Raw genomic sequence first — 19,972 nt, forward strand, 5'->3', positions numbered from 1 at the left:
CCCTCCATCTCAATCATCAACCTCAAAAAGAAAAACACACAACCAACGCCCATTTTTAATTTTTTTTTTTTTGCAAAATATAAATTGACCAACAAATCCCCCTCCTTCATCCATTCCAACATTCATCACTTTTTCTTTTTCTTCTTCTTCTTTTTTCCTTTCTATTATTAAGAACAAGAAGTATTAATAACACCCCACATACAAATATACATATTTCAACAACAATGTCTGTCGAAGCTGAAGGATTTAAAGCATCTCCATTTTTGTCCCAAATTGAACAAGGTCTCTCAGACAAGGATCTTTCCAAAGCTGCTGTTCAAGCTGTCAATGCCGTTCTCATTATTAACTTGAAGAACAAGGATGGTAAAGATCAAGCATGGCTCTTGGACTTGAAGAATGAAGGTTCCATCAAGAAAGTCGAAGGTGCTCCACCAAAAGCTGATGTTGAATTGATTTTGAAGGATGTCGATTTTGTTAAGTTGGCTGAAGGTAAAGCCAATGGTCAAAAATTGTTTATGAATGGTAAATTGAAGGTTAAGGGTAACTTGATGAAGGCTACTGCTATTGAATCTGTCTTTAAGCAATTGGACCCAAGACCACAATCCAAGTTGTAAATGATTGGTGAGAAAGCCTACAAATCCACATATATTTTACATATCACACTTTTGTATAGCTTTTTAGTCTGAATTGATGAAAAGGTTTTTTTAAAGAAACTCATTTGCAATTGTAGTTGTAACTAACTCTTGATGATGGGGCACTATTCTAAGTGGTGAGAGAGAGATAAGGGAAGTGAAGTAAAGTGAAGGTGAATCTACGACTGTAAACTCAAGTTGATGTTGTTATTAATGGCTGTCTGTATGTCCTTTTTTTTTTTTTTTTTCTTGCAATGTCGCATTCTCTTCTTCAATTTGCGACATTGTTATTTTTCATCCAACTGGAATTACTCAAGACCAAATACACGGTTTCCTAACTTCTTTAGTTCCTTTAGCTTCTTTAGCTTCTTTAGCTTCTTTAGCTTCACCATGTCCACTGACAATGTCAACGAGTCAATGTCTATGTTCTTTGATGATGAGTTTAATCCATCCACTTATATCGACAAATTAGTCACTTCAGTCACCACTCACCAGAGCTCCTCCATATCAACTGCACCACCATCGATAGTATATTCCAAACAATCGCTAACAAAACTATCACATACCATTAACCAGTTAATCACTCACTTTGATTACTATGTCAATGATATAGCCAACAACAATTTGCATGAAAAACTCGAAATGTTGGACAAATCAAGTACATTGATCCATACATCATCTGGTGAACAGGAGCAACAACAAGGCAATGGTGGTAATGGTGGTGGTGGTAATGGTAATGGTAATGGTAATGGTAATGGTAACAGTACATCAAGATTACAATACCATTTGAATATCCTTGATAATTCGATATTATCTTTACAATCAGAGCTTGTTGAAATCAATAAATCTATCGAGGTAAACGAAACAATCAATAATGAAGCAGTACAGACTTTGATTCACTTGAAATTGGTCAAAAATAACTTGAAACTTGTCATTGAAGTATTGGAAACTATAAGCAACGCAATCTCGAAAATAAATGAAACTAAATTGACATACACAGTGGACGAGTTTCAACTGGTCCTAGATGAGTTATTGGCTAGTATCAAACAACAATTGACCGCCACTAGTGGAGGAGACAAGTCTGTTCTACTTGATCATATTGATAAATTGATATCGATGCAAAATGTGTTTCTTGATTTAAACAACTTCAACCCCGTGTACAAGAGATTCATAACCAAGTTGATTACTGAACGAGATTCCCATTTGTTGAAGTGATTCAACTACATCAAATACTATTTACATATAACAAGCGTACGTACGTGTGTTTTTTTTTCCTCCCCCCCTTAGCTGCCCCCCTTAGCTGCCCCCTTCTAATCTAGCTTTCTCCTTCTCTTCTTGCAACTGTTGTTGCTTTGTCAAGTTTCGATTCATCACATCCAACCTCCTAATCTCCTCCTCAGGGTCAAAATTCCCCGATGACAATTTCTCATACTGAGCATCATATTTACCAGTTGATAAGGGTGCATTGCCCCTCATTCGTTTCCTCATATCTAAAGCACCTAGTTTACAATCCATAAACGCTCTAAAATTGGCTTTACATAGTTCTGGTAGATCTTTCTTCAAATCAGGATCAGTTAGACATTCTTTGGGCGTGTGTCTTTGGATTAAAACGCATGGTGATCGTTGTAAACATATTGCTAATGCAATCTTTTGGTCCTTGCAACTTGTGGAGTTAGTACGATCAAACAGATTGTAGTTGTATGCTTTTTACTCACCTTCCTCCCATTGTCAGGTGTATATCGTATCAGCGGCTCTACTTCCCCTTGTGATGATGGGGTGATTGTTTTTTTGTTTTTCTTTTTTTATTTTTTGGCGGGGCCCTAGATTTTTCGATTCACTCCAAACGACACTCTACACCTGAATCACATACTACGCTAAAACACCCTTGACCCCATATGACTATCACATTCATCCCCGGTGAAGTCAACAAAAGCTCATGCTCGGCAGTACAATCCAACTGGAAGAACCATCATATTATTGCTTATGGATCAGGTAACAATTTAATCATCACTACCGCTACAATCCCACCAACCAATAAACGACCCAATCCATACAATATCGACAAGGACTTGCAAACGATATATCTTGAGAAAGATCCCGTAGCCATTGATATCAATCACAAGAATGGTGTGATTGCCGTTGCATACGATGATAAACTCGTCATTTATAAACCCATGAATGAGTACATGGCCATACCGAAATGGACATTGGCAATTGAATTTACCGTTGACACAGAGGTAACCTGTCTTGAATGGGCCTGCGAAGAGGATGAGTTGGTAATTGGTGGCAAGGAAAGCCTATACTTGTACCATGTAGCCGAGCAATACGGCGAGTTCAAACTTTTACAACGATGGAGTTCACCGCAGCCTGGTGCTGTGTCACATATATGTATCAGTCCCAATGCTAAACTTGTAATGACTACAAGTGGGCCATATGACCGACTAGTCAAAGTATGGACGAGAATGAACTATGGTGATGAAAATACTCAATTTGAAGTGTCGTATCTTGTGCACCCACCCGGTACGTATGTTGTTGATTTCCATTGGCGGAGGAAATCGAGTAGGAAAAACGAAAAAGTACTAGACGGGTCATTGGCTCATATTCGAAAGATGAGGGGGCATGTCAATCTCAATAACAATGAGAGTGAAGTGATTTATACGTGGACTTCGGATTATCAATTTAAAGCGTGGGCTTCTTATGAATCAAATGGACATAACCATATAAGCAATTGGGCAAACTTGGACTTGACTAATTGCTTTGAAAATGACGATGGCATCAGGGCTATACTCATTATTGAAAACATATACCTTCAAAATAGCTTGATTCCAATTTTGAAGAGCACCCCGTCCAAGCTATTTGATGGGCTCAACTTGAACGAATTGGATCTATTGTATGTGATTTCAAATTCAGGGACAGCAAAAATCTATGCTGTGACAAATATAACGCAAACACCACCAACAAATATCAAGTTTGTCCCCATTGGTGAAAAATTGGATTTTGAATTTGGTAGGAATGAGTTTCCTCATTTAAATGTACGATGTGAACATGACTTATCAGTGGCGTACATTGAATCAAAAGAGTTTGTTACAACGCATTTGAAACCAGTATTGATCAAGAGCTTGTCACGATTGAATAATGACGAACGAGTAAAGTACCTTTCTTTTTTGCTTCATGATCGAGTGAAAAATACCCTACGGTTTGAAGTTGTTGATTTTAACAAGCTCTTGAAACTGGACAACTTGGGAATCACATTGTTGAACAAGTACCAAGGACATATCAAATCAATTAGAAAATTGGTGCGTTCCAACTCACTCTACTCCTCCAAGAATGTTGTCTTGTCTATTTCCAATTTTGCTGAGCATAATTATATATGGGAGCCAATGATTATTGAACAAAATGGATTAAACATCATGTCAATCACCAAACGGTTCCGCTTGGAATTATCGGGTGAGGAAGGGAACGGTATAGTGGATGCGGCAATAATCAATGATATTGAACCACCCGTCGGTTACAAGCGACGCCATGTGGTTATAGTGGTTGAAAAATTGGGCAAATTGAGTCTTTGGGATTGCAATGGATCAGTAAATGATGACCAACCAGCAACTAAAATCGATGTTGTCGATTGTGATTTGGGTCGACTGCCTCGCACATTTGTATTGACTGAGTATCCGGGAGCTCCTCAAAACAAGAAACGATATTGCATCATTGCTGTATTTGAGCTGGATTCGATCAAGGCGTGGAATTTAGTGCTCACGTACCAAGATGACAAGATTGATGCTATTGAGCTAGAAAGTCAACTGATTGCTCATTTACCTCAAGATGAAGAAATTCATCAAATTACCCGGGTTGATGCGTTTTTAAATGATAACAACAAAAGCTTAATTGCCGTGATTGATAAGCAAGGGTTGTTGCGCAGTTATACTGTGGATTATACAAAGGACCAGCTTGAATGGGTTATTACCTGCAGCATCCCCACCAATGTCAAGAATGCCGCCAAGATCAATGGGTCTACGGTGATTAACAAGTTTGCTGTTGTTGATGAATCGAAACGATGTTTATCGATTTGGGATACTACTCAAGGTGTATTGGAATATGAAGAGAGTTTTCCCTTGGAGAATGGGCCAGTTACTGATTTGGACTGGACGTTTATTAATGCTACAAGTAATGAAAATTCAACCACCTCAAATGCCATCTTGTCGGTTGGATTTGGTCGATTTGTGTTGCTATACACTCAATTACGATATGACTATACAAATAAAATCCCCACATATGCCACGATCAAAAAAATCGATGTGTCTGATTACACGTCACACGCAATTGGTGATCTGATTTGGCTTGATAAGGGGTATTTGGTGATTGGATGTGGTAATCAATTTTTCATTGATGATCGATGGATTAAGTTGGGGTCAAGCACCATTGATTCAACAATACGGCAATTGATGAGTGGGTATGTGGACAAACCACAGGAGGAAACTCGGGATAAGGAGAATATTGTATACGATATTTCTCAATTGGTTCGTGTCTTGAATGGACCATTGCCCATTTATCATCCGCAATTTTTGATCCAAGCGTTATTTATGAGTCAAATTATCCCGGTGCAAAATATCCTTGTAAAATTGTTTCAAGCTTTACGACACGGTCAAGCTATTGAATGGGATTTAGGCATTGATTTCGCTCAAGAGATGGAAAAACATCTTGAGCCAACAACGAATGGCAGCAGCAAGATTAAGCCTTTACAACGACGCATGTCGCAGACTTTCAACTTGGATGTGTTTACTAAATTCACTGATGAATTGGCTGATTTGTTACTGGACAAATTAATGAAGGTTTCATTACCATTGATGACGCGACATCAACAAAGTACATTGTTATCGGTTGTTGCTATTGTTAAAGAATTGAATAAATATTCAGTGACATTGGATGATAATGGAATACGATTCATGATTGGGTTTAAATTGTTTCAATTGGCAACTAAACAAAAACGTCTTTCAATGAGAGACATCAATTGGGCTTTACATTCAGATAATAAAGAAGTATTGTTGAACTCGGTTGAGGTGTTTTATAAAAATCGATTGACTTGGGAGAATGTTAAACAAACCGGATTAGCTTACTGGGTCAAGACTGAACGATTGATAAAATTGATTGAATCAGTGGCTAGAAATGAGTTTGGTGAGTCTCGTGATCCAGCGGGGTTAGTATCTTTGCTATATTTGGCTTTACGCAAAAAGCAAATCTTGATTGGATTATGGCGAATTGTTAATCACGAAGAAAAAACCAAAATGTTGAAATTTATGAATAATGATTTCACCAATCCGAGATGGAAATCAGCTGCATTGAAAAACGCATTTGTTCTTCTTGGCAAACATCGATATATGGATGCAGCATATTTCTTTTTGTTGGCAGATAAACCCTATGATTGTTGTAATACATTGGCGACAAAAGTTGAGGATATTTCATTAGCCATAGCTGTGGCTAAAGTCTATTTTGGAGTACAAAATATCGGTAAAGAATCGAATGAAGTTTTGGTACAAGTGATGGAGAAATTTGTCTTGCCTCATGCCATTACCAATGGTGATCGATGGAGTACAAGTTGGGTGTTTTGGCAAATGAATGATAAACAAATGTCGATCCAATCATTGATTAAATCTCCCATGCAAATGATTGAACAAAGTGGTCGTGGGAAATTCGCCCAGTTTTTGCAAGATGTTGCTGTTTCATCAAAGGGGCAAAGTTTTCTTCGTGATGACCCGGTACTTGTTTTGTTGTTTAATGATTTGCGGCATCGTAAAGTGGATTATTTAAAAGGGTCATTGAATATTTCCCCACAGCAGGAGTTTGATTTTGTTGTACGTGTGGCGATGATTTACTCGAGAATGGGATGTGAGTATCTCGCTTTGTTACTTTTGAGAAATTGGACATTTGTACAAGGACAAGGGCAATTGGCACTGGGTGGTGAGATCGATGGTGACAAGGTTGGAAATGGATACGTTCATCAAAAAGAGAATGGCGATGCGCAAGCACCAAATTTGCTTGACTCCTTTACTGAGTCACAACCCACTCCATCCTCCCCACCACAAGCGCAACCAACGTCGCCTCGACCATCATTCAAAAACAAGGCTCTGCCACCGGCACAAGCTTTTGAAGAGCCCGATATGAGTTCATTCGATTTCGGGTTCTAGAGGATCTACTATAGTGTAGTGTATAACTTTTGTAGCTTTTTTTTTATTTTCCTTTATTAAAATACGTTATTTGCCGATTGTAATAAAGTCCAAATTGGACCAGCCAATTTCTCCCATGGTTCCAAGATTGTCAATACGACGCCAACAATGAAAAACATCCACATTCGAGAAACCACCATTCCCATTACGATATGGAATAATGATGTGTTGAATATGGCAAGAATGATGTGGATTGTTTCTTGCATCATTTCCCAATACGCGTCGTCATCAACAGCAACAGCATTGCGACCATGACGTATGAAAGCCAATCCTACAATCAACTTTTTCATTGGTGGGGAAAGAATCAACTTCGTCACAAAACTATCCCATTGCCAAATGTACTTGTTGACAACATATATCAAATCATAATGATGGAACCCTTGTCGATAAAGGAGGTTTGGGTCACCAAAATTGGCATCGAGTAGCACTTGACATTGTTGCGGTTTAACTTGACAAAACTGTTTTGATAGTAAGATGACTCGGAAGTTTGTTTGCCAGTAGGTGAATATCTCTGGTGATAACAATGTTGGTATTAGATAGATTGATAGGGTGATTGGTAAGATAAAGTAGATGGTGATTTTGAGGTTTGTTCGCGTGGTTTGAGCGAGTTGTGGTAGTTGTAGTTGAAGTCGAAGTGGAAGTGGCATGGCATCTGGTGCGAGAAAGGAGGGTTGAGCAGTGTAGGAAAGGATGTTTGACTGAAAACCCGGATTTCGGAATTTAAGTCATTTGATTTTTTCTCTGCAGGGTCTTTTGTAAGTTACTTGACTATAAGAGCACATTATGAATGCTATATGAGTAGAGAATAGCATACGTTGTTAATCTAGTGGCCGGTACTAGGTCAGCTAGTCTAAATTTGGATGGGTTCTAAGTTTTCTTTAAGTCTGTGTTGTAGACTCTGTACTCTTCCAACTTGTGTCTAATTTGCACCCAAACTTAATCTTTTCCTTCTCAAACTCATTATTTTTGATATGATCAACAATATCAACAATGCCCACACCCACTACACGGTGTGGCCAATATTTTACCTCTTTTGCTTTTCCATGGCTTTTGAGTTGTTCCCACCGCTAAATCCACCAAATGATTTGACTGACGTGCTTCCACCGATAACTGATTTAGATCCAGAATCAACCAGTTTGTCAAGCTTGTCCAATATTACCTACCATACCATATCCAACCGCCTGCGACTCACTCTGAAATACTTCCAATCATTAATAAATCACAACCCAAAGACAGTCATTTACATCACTGACACAAATACTCTGATTGCACCTATTGATGAAGTGCTCATGCATGATAACCCATCAAATCTTTCCACATTGACTTACCTTGAAATCAAGCATAGATTCAAAAAGAGAGTGAAGTACAACTACATCCCCGTGTCTCCATGTATATCGAGCCGTACATTTCAATTGGACCCTCCACTTATGGGAATAGCATGGACTCATCGAGTGGCAATTTCATTGAGATATACATCTACAGTTGGTGGATCGATAAGTGGTAGTACTGGATCACCATATTTTTTCAATACAACTACATTCGGTATTACATTAGGAGAAAAATTACGGTTGAAATATGGTAAAGAACGGGCTTGGGATAACTTGGTTGCTTGTTATTCGACTGAGTCTGCTGCGAGATTGTTTGGGTACATTCCTTTGCAAGTCATTGATTCAAGATTAAGAGTGATTAAACTCAACAAGAGTGAGAGTATTGGCGAAGATGATGAGGAGGAGAAGGGGTTGGAGTGGGGACAGCAGTGGTTTCGACATCCGCCGAGATTAGTTATTGACAAACTGCAACTGGTTAGATTGGTTTGTGATGTTGGTAGTCGAGAGAAATTGAAATGTGATACCAAGAGTGGGAGTATTAGGGACCCCTATGGTAATGAAATGATTTGGGAGAATATATATTAGAGTAAGTGTAAATATTGTATGTAGCTTTTACACTTTTCATTTTGTTGGTTGCGAAAAAGTATACCAACAACAAAAAAAAATAAAAGAATGAATGATCGATTATTAATCAAATCCTCAACGAATCAACAATAATTTTCCAGATTGTATCCCCTCCATATTCAAGGGGTCAAGGTAGTGCTCAGGTGACAAAAACCAAAAAAAAATAAAAAAATGTTATAAATTTCACTAGAACCCTACCCGGGACTCGAACCCGGAGTCTTCTGCTTAGGAGGCAGATGCCTTAACCGTTTGGCCAGCAGGGCTAAACTCCAAATCGGGAGTGCACTATGTTTTACATAAGGGATAAATTCATGCTATGTTTATGACTAATGAATGATATAAATTCATGTTCAAATGAGTCAAGAATAGATGTTTTTTACGTTTATTGTGGTTTAAATTGACAGTTGTAGCCAACAGGATGCCTTTTGGCTCTTTAATTTAATAAAATTGACTTCATTAATGAGCTTGCATTGATTTTATTCAAATTTGTCAAAATATGATTGTAAAATGTATTCGCATGAATCGACACGTTCAATTAATATGACATAGTCACAGCCTCAATTGCTGGGACACCCCCCTTATTTCTTGCACTAATCCAATCCAAGTTGTGATATGTGGCCCACTTTCATAGCAAACATCCCACACACTGATTTGATTTCAACAATCGCAACTCTTTCCTAAATTGGAAGATCAATGTCTCTTTCCATTTTTTGTGCAAGAAAGTCTTGTCGTAAGAAAGATATCGCTATATGCATTTTGTGAGACTGTCTCTATTTGCTTGGCGCATATTTGATTTGTGTTAAATTGATTGTGTATATATCTCTTACGCCCAAGAGTCTAAGCCTCGAGCCGTATGAATGTAAGGTAACTGTGAAAAAAATATACATACGCGCACTCAAAATGAGATACGTTTATCAACGATGGCTTTCTGAGAAGACTGACTCCGATAACCGAATGTTGTAGTTACTTCCTGTTACACAATTAGCTTTCTGAGTAGGTTAGGTGATGGAATTTAAAAAGAGGCTTAGCTGTGCGGAATTGTTCGATTTCTCTTTAATTTTTTTTTTTCTACAAGTTATTTTTTTGTGGGTTTTTAAAATTACCCCTTAAGGTGCACAACGCGCCACTTAATATGATAATGCCGATGTACAATTACAACAATAAACTGAAGGCATGATGCTGTCAGTTTGCATTGGCATCAACCAGTTAAACGTAGGTAGGTATGAGCTTTGATAGTTTTTATCGTTCTCCGATTAAGATTCAGGTTGGTACTCAATGCTTTTTACAGTGCAAGAGCACAATTTTTCTTAGCTTGCCTACAATCGGAAGGTTTAGTTTTCTTCATCCAGCATTTTTGCAACCAAAAAACTGAAACATGAACGTTGGAAATACCTAAATGCCCTGCGTTTAAAAGGGGATGGGTAGCCTCAGGGCTGTGTAGAGTGACGTCAAGACTGAGAAGGCTAAGTCAAAAACCAGGAAACTTTTGGTGGTGCGGAAGGCAAACGAGATCCCGTATTGTAGCATTGTAGCCAAGATTTATTCACAGCTAATACAACGTTTTGTTGCGCTGGTAGGCTTGAGGCAGACAATAGTGGTTGTAAGGCACAACTTTCAACGCCATTGCCATTTCTGAGCTGATTATCTTTTATTATTGCTTGTTCAAGGTATAAAGTTTTGTGACGATCGATTGAGTAAAAGAAAATAGAATGATTTTTGTTGAAAAACAGATGGCATTGAGAAATAAGCTTTTTCGTCAAATGCGGGAAGGAGTTTTCTTGTTGGTCAAGTGTCGATATTTTTGACTCCATAGAGTCGTACGGCTCCAAAGAGGTAAGAAGTGTACTGCGGCAGGGGTAGGTACACTACGCTACAGTCTCTTGTGTAAATTAGTTTTGAACAATAAACAAGAGATGTCTTGGGTAATTTTTCATAAAAATGTCTTTTGACATTGGCCATCTATTCCATAATAAATTACGTAATAGTGAATTTTGACACAGCCTCCTTTTTCTCAAGTGACACAAAATGCAACTAATTTCTTGGTCACATGTCACATTACTGAATGTTGCGACACACTCGTATCAAATTCTACTTAAGCCATGAGTTTAAGAAAGTAACTCAGCCCAAGGTACCTCTTCAATGATTAGGCTCAAATGGGGCACAGCCCATTTCTTCAACATACTCGGTTTTCTCACATGAATAGTTGTATCGGTTATGAAAGAGGTGGGGGGCGTAATGCGTGAATTATTTTTCAGTTCCTCTTTTAACCGTTGATGCATTTTGAAACATTCTTAATTCCTCTAATGCATAGATGACGATGTTGTAGAGGAAAAAGAAGAAGAAGAAGAAGTCATTCAATTCCGGGTATTTGTTGGAAAATTTCATGACTCCGGGTGGAAACAGTGCCGTTTCACGAGAAGAGTGTGTTGGGGAAGACCACATAGAACAAAGTAATGAACTTGAGGCTGAGTCTGACCGGGGTTTTTGGGCTGTGGGCTGGATAAGATAAATTGTTAAGGAGCAAAAATAAATAAATAAAACAGCAATCAGTGGAGGCCGATCACTGATTAGGCAACAACACAGTCACTCAAATTTCATTTCTTCAAAATTTGGTGCCCGATTGCTACTCTCTGTCGAAAAGGATAAGGGAGTCTACCACTTGCATTGCCTCAGAGCTATGCGAGAAGGGTACGTTTCTCTGTTGTACGGTTGTACGCCAAGAAGATACAAACTCTTTGGGTAGTTCGTAAATTGCAAGGTTATATGTAACAATACACTTGAATGTTTATCTAAACTGAAGGGTCAAAAAATCTAAACAATACATATATCTGAGCCTAACTATACTTTTGATAAACATTCATTGCTTTGTGTGTACTAAAACTGTGGATAGGATTGAAAATTTCATTTGGCGTTAATACAGAGTCAGTCAGCGGCAATTGAAAACAAAAACGGAAAAAAAAAAAAAATTAACATAAAACAACATTAAAAATTCACTTTTTGTTTTAAATAAAATCCAAATTGACCAAAATTTAAAATCAACTTAGTTAGTTATCAAAGCAGTACATAGAGACAAAGGATAAATTATTCAACAACCACTTGGGTATTTATATGAACAAGTACACAGCTATAGCTTTTCACCTATACACATACAACAAAAGGTTTCACCCAGTAGTGTCTGGTTGTCACAATTTCCTAAAACAAGGCTTATCAATAGAATCAAAGTACCTTTTGACTTCAACCCCTTGAGTTTCTTTTCTATTATAAAATTTGCCCATTCAATCCACTGCTAGACCCATCATTATAGAATTTCATACACAACTATTTGCATTACAAACGCCACTAGAAAAGTACACCCACTTTTATCTTTTCAACTGCATTTGAACCATTTTTTAATCTTTTACGATGGCACCCCAAACACCAGCAGACCGTTTAGGTCGTGCTACGACTTTGGAAATACCGCAGTATGATGATGATGGTTCCTCAACTCATTCAACTACGCCACTCCAAGATTCTACAGACGACGGCGAACAGAAATACAAAAGTACTCAACAAAGAGATAATCCTCCATCTTATAGTCGTCATGACTCTATAGAGTTACAACTGACATCGTCCTTACAATCACCTTCATTACACAACCCTCAAAAAATTTCAGGCAAAACACCACCAACTCACCATTCTTTACCACATAGATTAACCAGTAGGATATCATTGACTGGAACACGAAGTCATTTTGACTCGCCAATCTCACCAGCTGATTTGGTTGGGTTACATGACCCAAAGTCATTGAAACATTTGTACGACATGGGTGGGTTTGATCGATTATGTTCGCTTTTGAAAACATCCCCAAAGGGTCTTGATGACCACAATGAGGCCGATTTAGAAGCGAGACGTCATGATTTTGGTATCAACAGATTACCACAAAGAACATCCAAAAGTTTTATACAACTTTGTTGGGAAGCAATGAAGGATAAAGTATTGATTATTTTGTCGATTGCTGCAGTTGTTTCCTTGGCTTTGGGACTATATGAAACTTTTGGTAGTGGTACTCACTATGACGACGAGGGCAAACCTTTGCCCAAAGTAGATTGGGTTGAAGGTGTTGCTATTTTGGTGGCTATTGCCATTGTTGTTTTGGTTGGAGCCGCCAATGATTATCAAAAAGAACGACAATTTGCTAGATTAAATGCTAAAAAGGAAGATCGTGAATTAATTGTTGTACGAAATGGAGAAAAGAAGTTGGTTTCCATTTATGATTTATTAGTTGGTGACGTTATCAATTTACAAACTGGTGATGTCGTGCCTGCTGATTCAATCTTGTTTCAAGGTGATGTTGAATGTGACGAAAGTGCATTAACTGGTGAATCAGCCACTATCAAAAAAGTACCCGTTGATGAAGCAATGGAGATTTATGAACTGCATTTACCAACTGAAGAAGACATTGGTAGTCACACTATCAAATTACGTGACCCGTATTTGATTTCCGGAGCTAGAGTCTTGTCAGGGTTGGGTAATGCTATCGTTACTGCGGTAGGACCTAATTCGATACATGGGAGAACAATGGCTAGTTTGCAACATAAACCTGAATCAACACCAATGCAGGAAAGGTTGGATAATTTGGCAGAAGGGATTTCCAAGTATGGGTTCCTAGCTGCAATTGTGTTATTTATTGTGTTACTTATTAGATTTGGTGTTGATTTAGCTCCAGGTGGTTCATTCCATAACTTGAACCCAACTGACAAAGGTAGAAAGTTTATTGATATCGTTATTACTGCGGTAACCATTGTTGTTGTTGCTATTCCTGAAGGTTTACCACTTGCAGTGACTTTGGCATTGGCTTTCGCTACAACAAGAATGGCCCAAAATGGTAACTTGGTTCGTGTGTTGAAGAGTTGTGAAACCATGGGTAGTGCTACCGCCATTTGTTCCGACAAGACTGGTACCTTGACTGAAAATAAAATGAGAGTGGTTCGAGGGTTTTTTGGTTTAAAAAAGGATGGACAAGTTTTGGAATTTGATAATGCTGCTGATAACAACCAGTACGAACCTACATCAGTTGAAGCTGGTGAAGACATTACTTCTGAATCTAGAGTTTTCCTTGCCACAAACATTACATTAAATTCAACTGCATTTGAAAATAGTGATTATGACGAAGACGTGGTTAATGCTGCTAGACATAAACCCAAGCAAAAGAGTTTTTTCCAAAAGCTATTTTCTAAATCAGAGCTGGCTACACAAGAACAACAAGAGATTCTTTCTGCTGAACCATTTTTGGGAAACAAGACCGAGTCGGCATTGTTGATTCTTGCTGATAAGACGTTTAATGTTTTCCAAAACAAATCACTCGATGAGATACGAAGTGAAGCTCAACCAGAAATTGTACAAGTCATCCCCTTTGAAAGTTCAAGAAAATGGTCTGGAGTTGTCATGAAGATTGAAAATGGATTCCGCGTTTATATCAAAGGTGCAGCTGAAATTGTGTTCAAGAACTGTGGTTTTGAGTTAAACACCGATGGCGATTTGATTAAATTGGATAGAACCAAACGCGATGATGTCTTGACCAAGATTGATGAGTATGCTAATGATGCATTGCGTGCTATTGCTTTGGGACATCGTGATTTTGTTGGTATTTCATCATGGCCACCTTCCAATATGGTTTCCAAAGAAAACCCACATGAAGTTGATCCTCATGCATTGATCAATGTTAGCGCTAGCGCCAGTGAAATCAATAAACAATTTGTCTTGGATGCATTGGTTGGTATTCAAGATCCATTGAAGCCAGGAGTCGCTAAGGCTGTGTTGCAATGTAAACACGCAGGAGTCACTGTACGTATGGTTACTGGTGATAATATAAACACGGCCAAGGCCATTTCCAAAGAATGTCACATTTTAACTCCTGATGATTTGGATAATGAGTATGCATTTATGGAGGGTCCCAAATTTAGAAAACTTTCACCATCAGAACGAAGGAAAATTGTACCTCAGTTACGAGTATTGGCAAGATCATCACCTGAAGATAAACGTATACTTGTTGATACATTGCGTAAAAGTGGTGAAGTTGTTGCTGTTACGGGTGATGGTACTAATGATGCACCAGCTTTGAAATTGGCTGACGTTGGATTTTCCATGGGTATTGCAGGTACTGAAGTTGCTCGTGAAGCTTCTGATATCATTTTAATGACTGATGATTTTACTGATATTGTTCAAGCTATCAAATGGGGTCGTACTGTTGCCACTTCGATCAAGAAGTTTATTCAGTTCCAGTTGACAGTTAACATCACTGCTTGTGTTTTGACATTTGTCTCAGCTGTGGCCTCAAGCGAAAACAAGTCGGTTTTGACAGCAGTGCAATTGTTGTGGGTGAATTTGATTATGGATACTTTGGCAGCATTGGCCTTGGCCACCGATAAACCTGATGATTCATTTTTGAATCGGAAACCAGCGGGACGCCATGCGCCATTGATTTCTACATCAATGTGGAAGATGATTTTGGGTCAATCCATTACACAATTGGTTATTACTTTTATTTTGCATTTTGCTGGTAAGCAATTATTTTACCCGGGCCATTCGCACATTTCCAACCACCAACAAAAACAATTGGATGCCATGACGTTCAATACTTTTGTATGGTTACAATTTTGGAAGTTGATTGTCACGCGTAAATTGGATGAAGCTGATGAAATCACCACTGTACGTGGTAGAATCACGATGGAGAATTTGAATTTTTTCCAACACTTGTTTCGTAATTGGTATTTCATCATTATTGCATTGATTATCGGTGGGTTCCAAGTATTGATTATGTTTGTTGGTGGTGCTGCATTCAGTATAGCGAGACAAACTCCAGGTATGTGGGCTACGGCCATCTTGTGTGGGTTTATTAGTATACCTGTTGGTATTGTTATTCGTATCGTGCCTAATGTTTGGGTTGAGCGTGTGTTCCCCACTAGAGCATTCAATATTTTCATATACTATGTTGGGTTCGGATGGCTCAAAAAGAAGAAGAAGAGCAAGTATGATGAAGATGAGGAGAGTGTTGGTGGAGAAAATGGCGGAGTTGGAGTCGGTGGTGGTGGTGAAAGTGATGTTGCTGGTGGTGGTGCTAAATCAAGCACATCATCAACGTTGGCTAAACATAGTTCGAATACGAAGAAACCAAAGTCATGAGAGAGAGAGAGAGGCACACGTTGCAAAACGGTATAGGCACAAAAGGGTATGGATTTGTGCTCACACTGTAACGACTTATAGTTTTGTATCATATTTTTTTATTGTAATATTTTGTTTAACGTATCAACTTGTGGTTTGTAGATTTTTTTCTGCATGCTTTGCGGGTGTCCAGAGATGTTCTTTTGAGGCGATGGGGTATTCGGTGTAGTTTGGTGCTATTGTCTATGGTGTCGTTGGTGCTTTTCAATGTTTTTCGGTGTCTCGTGATAATTACCCCAAATGACGTAAACGTTGACTGTGGAACACGCCGAAAAAATAGGGTGCATGAGATTTATTCCGAGGTTCCTCAAAAAAGTTTAAAAATTTTTCAACCACCAAATAGAAAGACCCTGGTACCAAGTGAAACTACATTCACACATACTCAACACGCTTCCCTCAGTCATGACTATCGAATCAGATTTGGAAAAAAACCGGGTTGAAGAATTGGATCATTTGTTAACTTTAATCAAACCGAAAATCCTCCAATACATTGCCGAGGCCGATCCTAATTCGACTAAATACAAGACTAGCTCCTTGGGCACTTACCACGAACCGGCTTTTTTAAAACAGGAACTAATTAATGACCTGGATAACAATTTAGTGAAACCGGCTTCTGAAGATCAATTATGGGAGATTATTGATAAAGTATTGGCGTATTCGGTCAATACATGGAACCCGGGGTTTTTGGATAAGTTGTATGCTTCAAATAACCCCATTGGTGTTATTTCCGATGTTATATTGAGTGTTTTGAATACAAATTCCCATGTGTATACGGTATCACCAGTATTATCGGTGTTGGAGAATTATATTGGTAAGAAATATGCGTCATTGTTCTTTACCGATAATTTACAAACTTGTGGTGGGTTGACTTTTAGTGGTGGATCGTGGTCGAATATCACCAGTATGCAGATTGCTCGCAGTATGAAGTTTCCCGACACTAAACAGCATGGCAACGGGAACCACAAGTTTGCAATTTATACCAGTAAACATTGTCATTATTCAGTGGTTAAAGGAGCTATATTGTTGGGATTAGGTAGTGAGAGCGTATTTAAAGTCGATGTGACAAAAGAGGGGACTTTGAAGGTGGATGAATTGGAACGTGTAATTGAAGAATCGATCAAGGATGGATATACACCATTATACATAAACTCCACTGCTGGTACAACTGTATTTGGCTCATATGATCCATTTGAAGAAATTGCCAAAGTTGCCAAGAAATACAATGTACATTTCCATATCGATGGATCATGGGGTGGAAATGTTGTATTTTCCCCCACTTACAAAGATCGATTAGCTGGTGCCCAATATGCTGATTCAATAACTGTTAACCCACACAAGATGTTGGGTGTGCCCACGACTTGTTCTTTTCTACTTATCCCCCACGTTGCTCATTTCCAAACCGCTATGTCGTTACAAGCCCCATATTTGTTTCATGGACGTGATAATGATGATGATGAAAATTACGATTTGGCTGATGGGACAATGGGGTGTGGCCGTAGAGCCGATAGTTTTAAATTTTACTTGAGTTGGTTATATTATGGGCAAATTGGGTTTCAACATCGTGTTGAACACGCGTACAAGATTCAAGAATATTTCGTAAACAAGATTACAACTTATCCTGGTGGTGTGTTTGAGCTTGTTGGACCGAAAGAACCGCAATGTTTACAGGTTTGTTTTTATTATCATCCACCAAGTGCCATTAACAACAAAAGTAGTAGTGGTGAATCCAACACTGAAGTAACGAGATACATTTCTAGAGAGTTGCATAAACAAGGTAAGTACTTAGTTGATTTCAGTCCAAACCCTGAAGATGTTTCACAAGGAGAGTTTTTTCGAGTCGTTTTCAATTCACCTATTTTGAGTGATAAAGTTGTCGATGATTTGATTGAAAGTATTGTTAAAGTTGGTCAAGAGTTGAAGTAAGAAAAGTGGAGCCTAACGTTTATAGATAAGTTTGTGTGTTGATTTTATTTACTCAATAGATCGTGTTTCTAAGCTCTGTGGTAGTTTTGTAGAACTTCCCTTGTTGCAGCTCGGTATTGATGTTACATTTTGCAAGTAGATGTAACATTGCAAATATTGCAACAAAAACAACAAGGTTTTGCAAGGTTTTTTAAATGCATTTACCCCACAACGTACCCCAGATACATACAGACACACGAAAGTAAAGAGAAGCAACTGTACCTGCCTTTGGATTGCCCACTATATCTTGGGATTATTTTTGTGGGAAGAAAAAGGGTGCAAAATGAGATACCTCTAGCAGTTACCCTCGGAAGTAAAAGTTTAGCTTTCATTAGACGGGGTCGGTCCCAAATGCATACTAAAGCTGGAAAAAAAAAAAAGCGTACATACCGAAATGATGCAGTTGGAATCGAATGTTTCTTCGTTTCTTCTTTAATCCGGCAAATAGGTAGTGAAGAGAAATACCTCAAATAATGCTCGGAACTATGGAGAGGCTAGTTGAGATTGTGGGAGGTCGTACGATTAGAGCGAAATCTGCTTCTTTTTGTGCAAAGACAGAGTTTGTGCTTGTGGTTTTACGAGTGGCATAATTTTCTGGGGTCTGCTGCTGCGGTGTGTGTTTTTAAAGTTTAGGCAAATTAAATGTATCGTGGTGACAGAGATGAGCTGGCAAGGATTCAAGTGCCGTTGAAAACTCTAAAGCTCGAGAAAAGGGTCTTTTGAGGGTAGAAGGAGACTTCGTCAAGATTAGTATTTCATCGTAAGATTTTCAAAGTGCAACCACTCACAAGACATCGAATCGCGTGACCCAGTGTTGTATCAGTTAATAAGCTCCTTCTAAAGGGGTTTATCTTACGATAAATGCGACAAATTAAATGATGGGTGAAAGATGATATATGAATCTTGTTGGAATATGATGTTACATTGTTTATCAAATTTGTAACCATGTTACATTTGAAATCTGTATGCAGTACATGAGTCTCTTATATTCTTTTCCCATTGAAGTTTTCAGGACACCATCTCGAGAATGGCAGTGGCCAACGACTAACATTGACCAGACAAGCTGGGAGCATGGTCACTTCTTTCGGTTAAGTACAGTTTCTTTCAATAGCATTGGTTCGTAAGAGTAACCCATTAAGAGTGGTGAAAGTGTATTGTTCCGTGAGTAAGCAATAGAGCCGCACTCATTTTATCCCTAATAGGAAATTAAATAACAATTACACAAAAAATCTTAAGTCAGTTTTGGCATTAAGGACAAGGCACACGATGAGTTTCTCCGCTCCGTAGAGTGAGACAAGGATCACTCATCACTAAGTATCTTCTCCTCCTCTATCTCTCCACATAACACGAATTGACCGTGTCAGACTCGGAAAGCACCGCTGTACTGTTGAGGGACACTCAGGTATTGATCGTGTTGTATTGTTGTCCTGACACCACTCGCCTCAATTATACGATGTTGCAATCTATGGAAAAAGCAAAAATACAACAAGATTGCAAAAATAGAAAAAGAAAACAAAATAAAAATAGTTACATATCGATGATACGGATCAAAGTAGTGGTATCTCTTTTTTCCAAGTAAAATACCAACTACAACATACACTAAAAGACACATGTAACAAGTTCTTTTACCATTTTTTTTTTTTTCTTTTTGGGCGTTAAAAATTGCCTTTGTACATCAGTTTTAGTTTTCATAAGGCGAAACAAGCAGCTTACACTTTGTACTCGGATTAAATCGTTTTCATTTATATAGATACGCTTCCATTGTATATATTGTGACAGTGTAACATTTCATAGTTGTTAGTTTTAAAGCGGGGGAAAAACCTATACTGGAACGGCGTCTAAATTACTTTTTTTTTTTTTTATTTTTATGTTCTTCCTTTCTGTGTTTGCAGCTCTTAAGTTTATGAAATTACTTTTAGTCCGCTTATCTTTAAATGCTTTTATTCAACGTTTGATTTCAGCATAAAAAAATTCATATATAAGTACAGTTCAAAATCCACCAGGAAGG

General features: G+C 38.3%; 8 protein-coding genes and 1 non-coding gene across 9 annotated transcripts; 6 read left to right on the top strand and 3 right to left on the bottom strand. All coding sequences in view use genetic code 12, as the record gives it.

The window, feature by feature from the left end:
- Positions 1-224: 224 nt before the first annotated feature.
- On the top strand, positions 225-614 carry CPAR2_503800 (uncharacterized protein; the record flags this gene model as incomplete). Its single annotated transcript, XM_036810820.1, has 1 exon — positions 225-614. One exon carries the CDS (start codon positions 225-227, stop codon positions 612-614), a length of 390 nt encoding a protein of 129 aa, XP_036667319.1.
- Positions 615-1,022: 408 nt separating this feature from the next.
- CPAR2_503810 (Golgi transport complex subunit) lies at positions 1,023-1,847 on the top strand (the record flags this gene model as incomplete). Its single annotated transcript, XM_036810821.1, has 1 exon — positions 1,023-1,847. One exon carries the CDS (start codon positions 1,023-1,025, stop codon positions 1,845-1,847), a length of 825 nt encoding a protein of 274 aa, XP_036667320.1.
- Positions 1,848-1,928: 81 nt separating this feature from the next.
- On the bottom strand, positions 1,929-2,358 carry CPAR2_503820 (uncharacterized protein; the record flags this gene model as incomplete). The annotated part of the gene is made up of 2 exons (XM_036810822.1): positions 1,929-2,295; positions 2,348-2,358. 2 exons carry the CDS (start codon positions 2,356-2,358, stop codon positions 1,929-1,931), a joined length of 378 nt encoding a protein of 125 aa, XP_036667321.1.
- Positions 2,359-2,527: 169 nt separating this feature from the next.
- Positions 2,528-6,811, top strand: CPAR2_503830 (uncharacterized protein; the record flags this gene model as incomplete). Its single annotated transcript, XM_036810824.1, has 1 exon — positions 2,528-6,811. One exon carries the CDS (start codon positions 2,528-2,530, stop codon positions 6,809-6,811), a length of 4,284 nt encoding a protein of 1,427 aa, XP_036667322.1.
- Positions 6,812-6,867: 56 nt separating this feature from the next.
- On the bottom strand, positions 6,868-7,497 carry CPAR2_503840 (uncharacterized protein; the record flags this gene model as incomplete). The annotated part of the gene is made up of 1 exon (XM_036810825.1): positions 6,868-7,497. One exon carries the CDS (start codon positions 7,495-7,497, stop codon positions 6,868-6,870), a length of 630 nt encoding a protein of 209 aa, XP_036667323.1.
- Positions 7,498-7,821: 324 nt separating this feature from the next.
- Positions 7,822-8,763, top strand: CPAR2_503850 (uncharacterized protein; the record flags this gene model as incomplete). Its single annotated transcript, XM_036810826.1, has 1 exon — positions 7,822-8,763. One exon carries the CDS (start codon positions 7,822-7,824, stop codon positions 8,761-8,763), a length of 942 nt encoding a protein of 313 aa, XP_036667324.1.
- A 229-nt stretch (positions 8,764-8,992) lies between these two features.
- On the bottom strand, positions 8,993-9,065 carry CPAR2_t_cp_Arg(CCU)_86. The gene has a single exon. It is a non-coding gene; the product is annotated as a tRNA-Arg (tRNA).
- Positions 9,066-12,204: 3,139 nt separating this feature from the next.
- PMC1 (calcium-transporting ATPase) lies at positions 12,205-15,963 on the top strand (the record flags this gene model as incomplete). Its single annotated transcript, XM_036810827.1, has 1 exon — positions 12,205-15,963. One exon carries the CDS (start codon positions 12,205-12,207, stop codon positions 15,961-15,963), a length of 3,759 nt encoding a protein of 1,252 aa, XP_036667325.1.
- A 441-nt stretch (positions 15,964-16,404) lies between these two features.
- On the top strand, positions 16,405-17,925 carry CPAR2_503870 (uncharacterized protein; the record flags this gene model as incomplete). The annotated part of the gene is made up of 1 exon (XM_036810828.1): positions 16,405-17,925. One exon carries the CDS (start codon positions 16,405-16,407, stop codon positions 17,923-17,925), a length of 1,521 nt encoding a protein of 506 aa, XP_036667326.1.
- Positions 17,926-19,972: the final 2,047 nt, after the last annotated feature.

Source organism: Candida parapsilosis, contig 006139, assembly GCF_000182765.1.
Source record: "Candida parapsilosis strain CDC317 annotated contig 006139".
Lineage (NCBI taxonomy): Eukaryota > Fungi > Ascomycota > Pichiomycetes > Serinales > Debaryomycetaceae > Lodderomyces > Lodderomyces parapsilosis.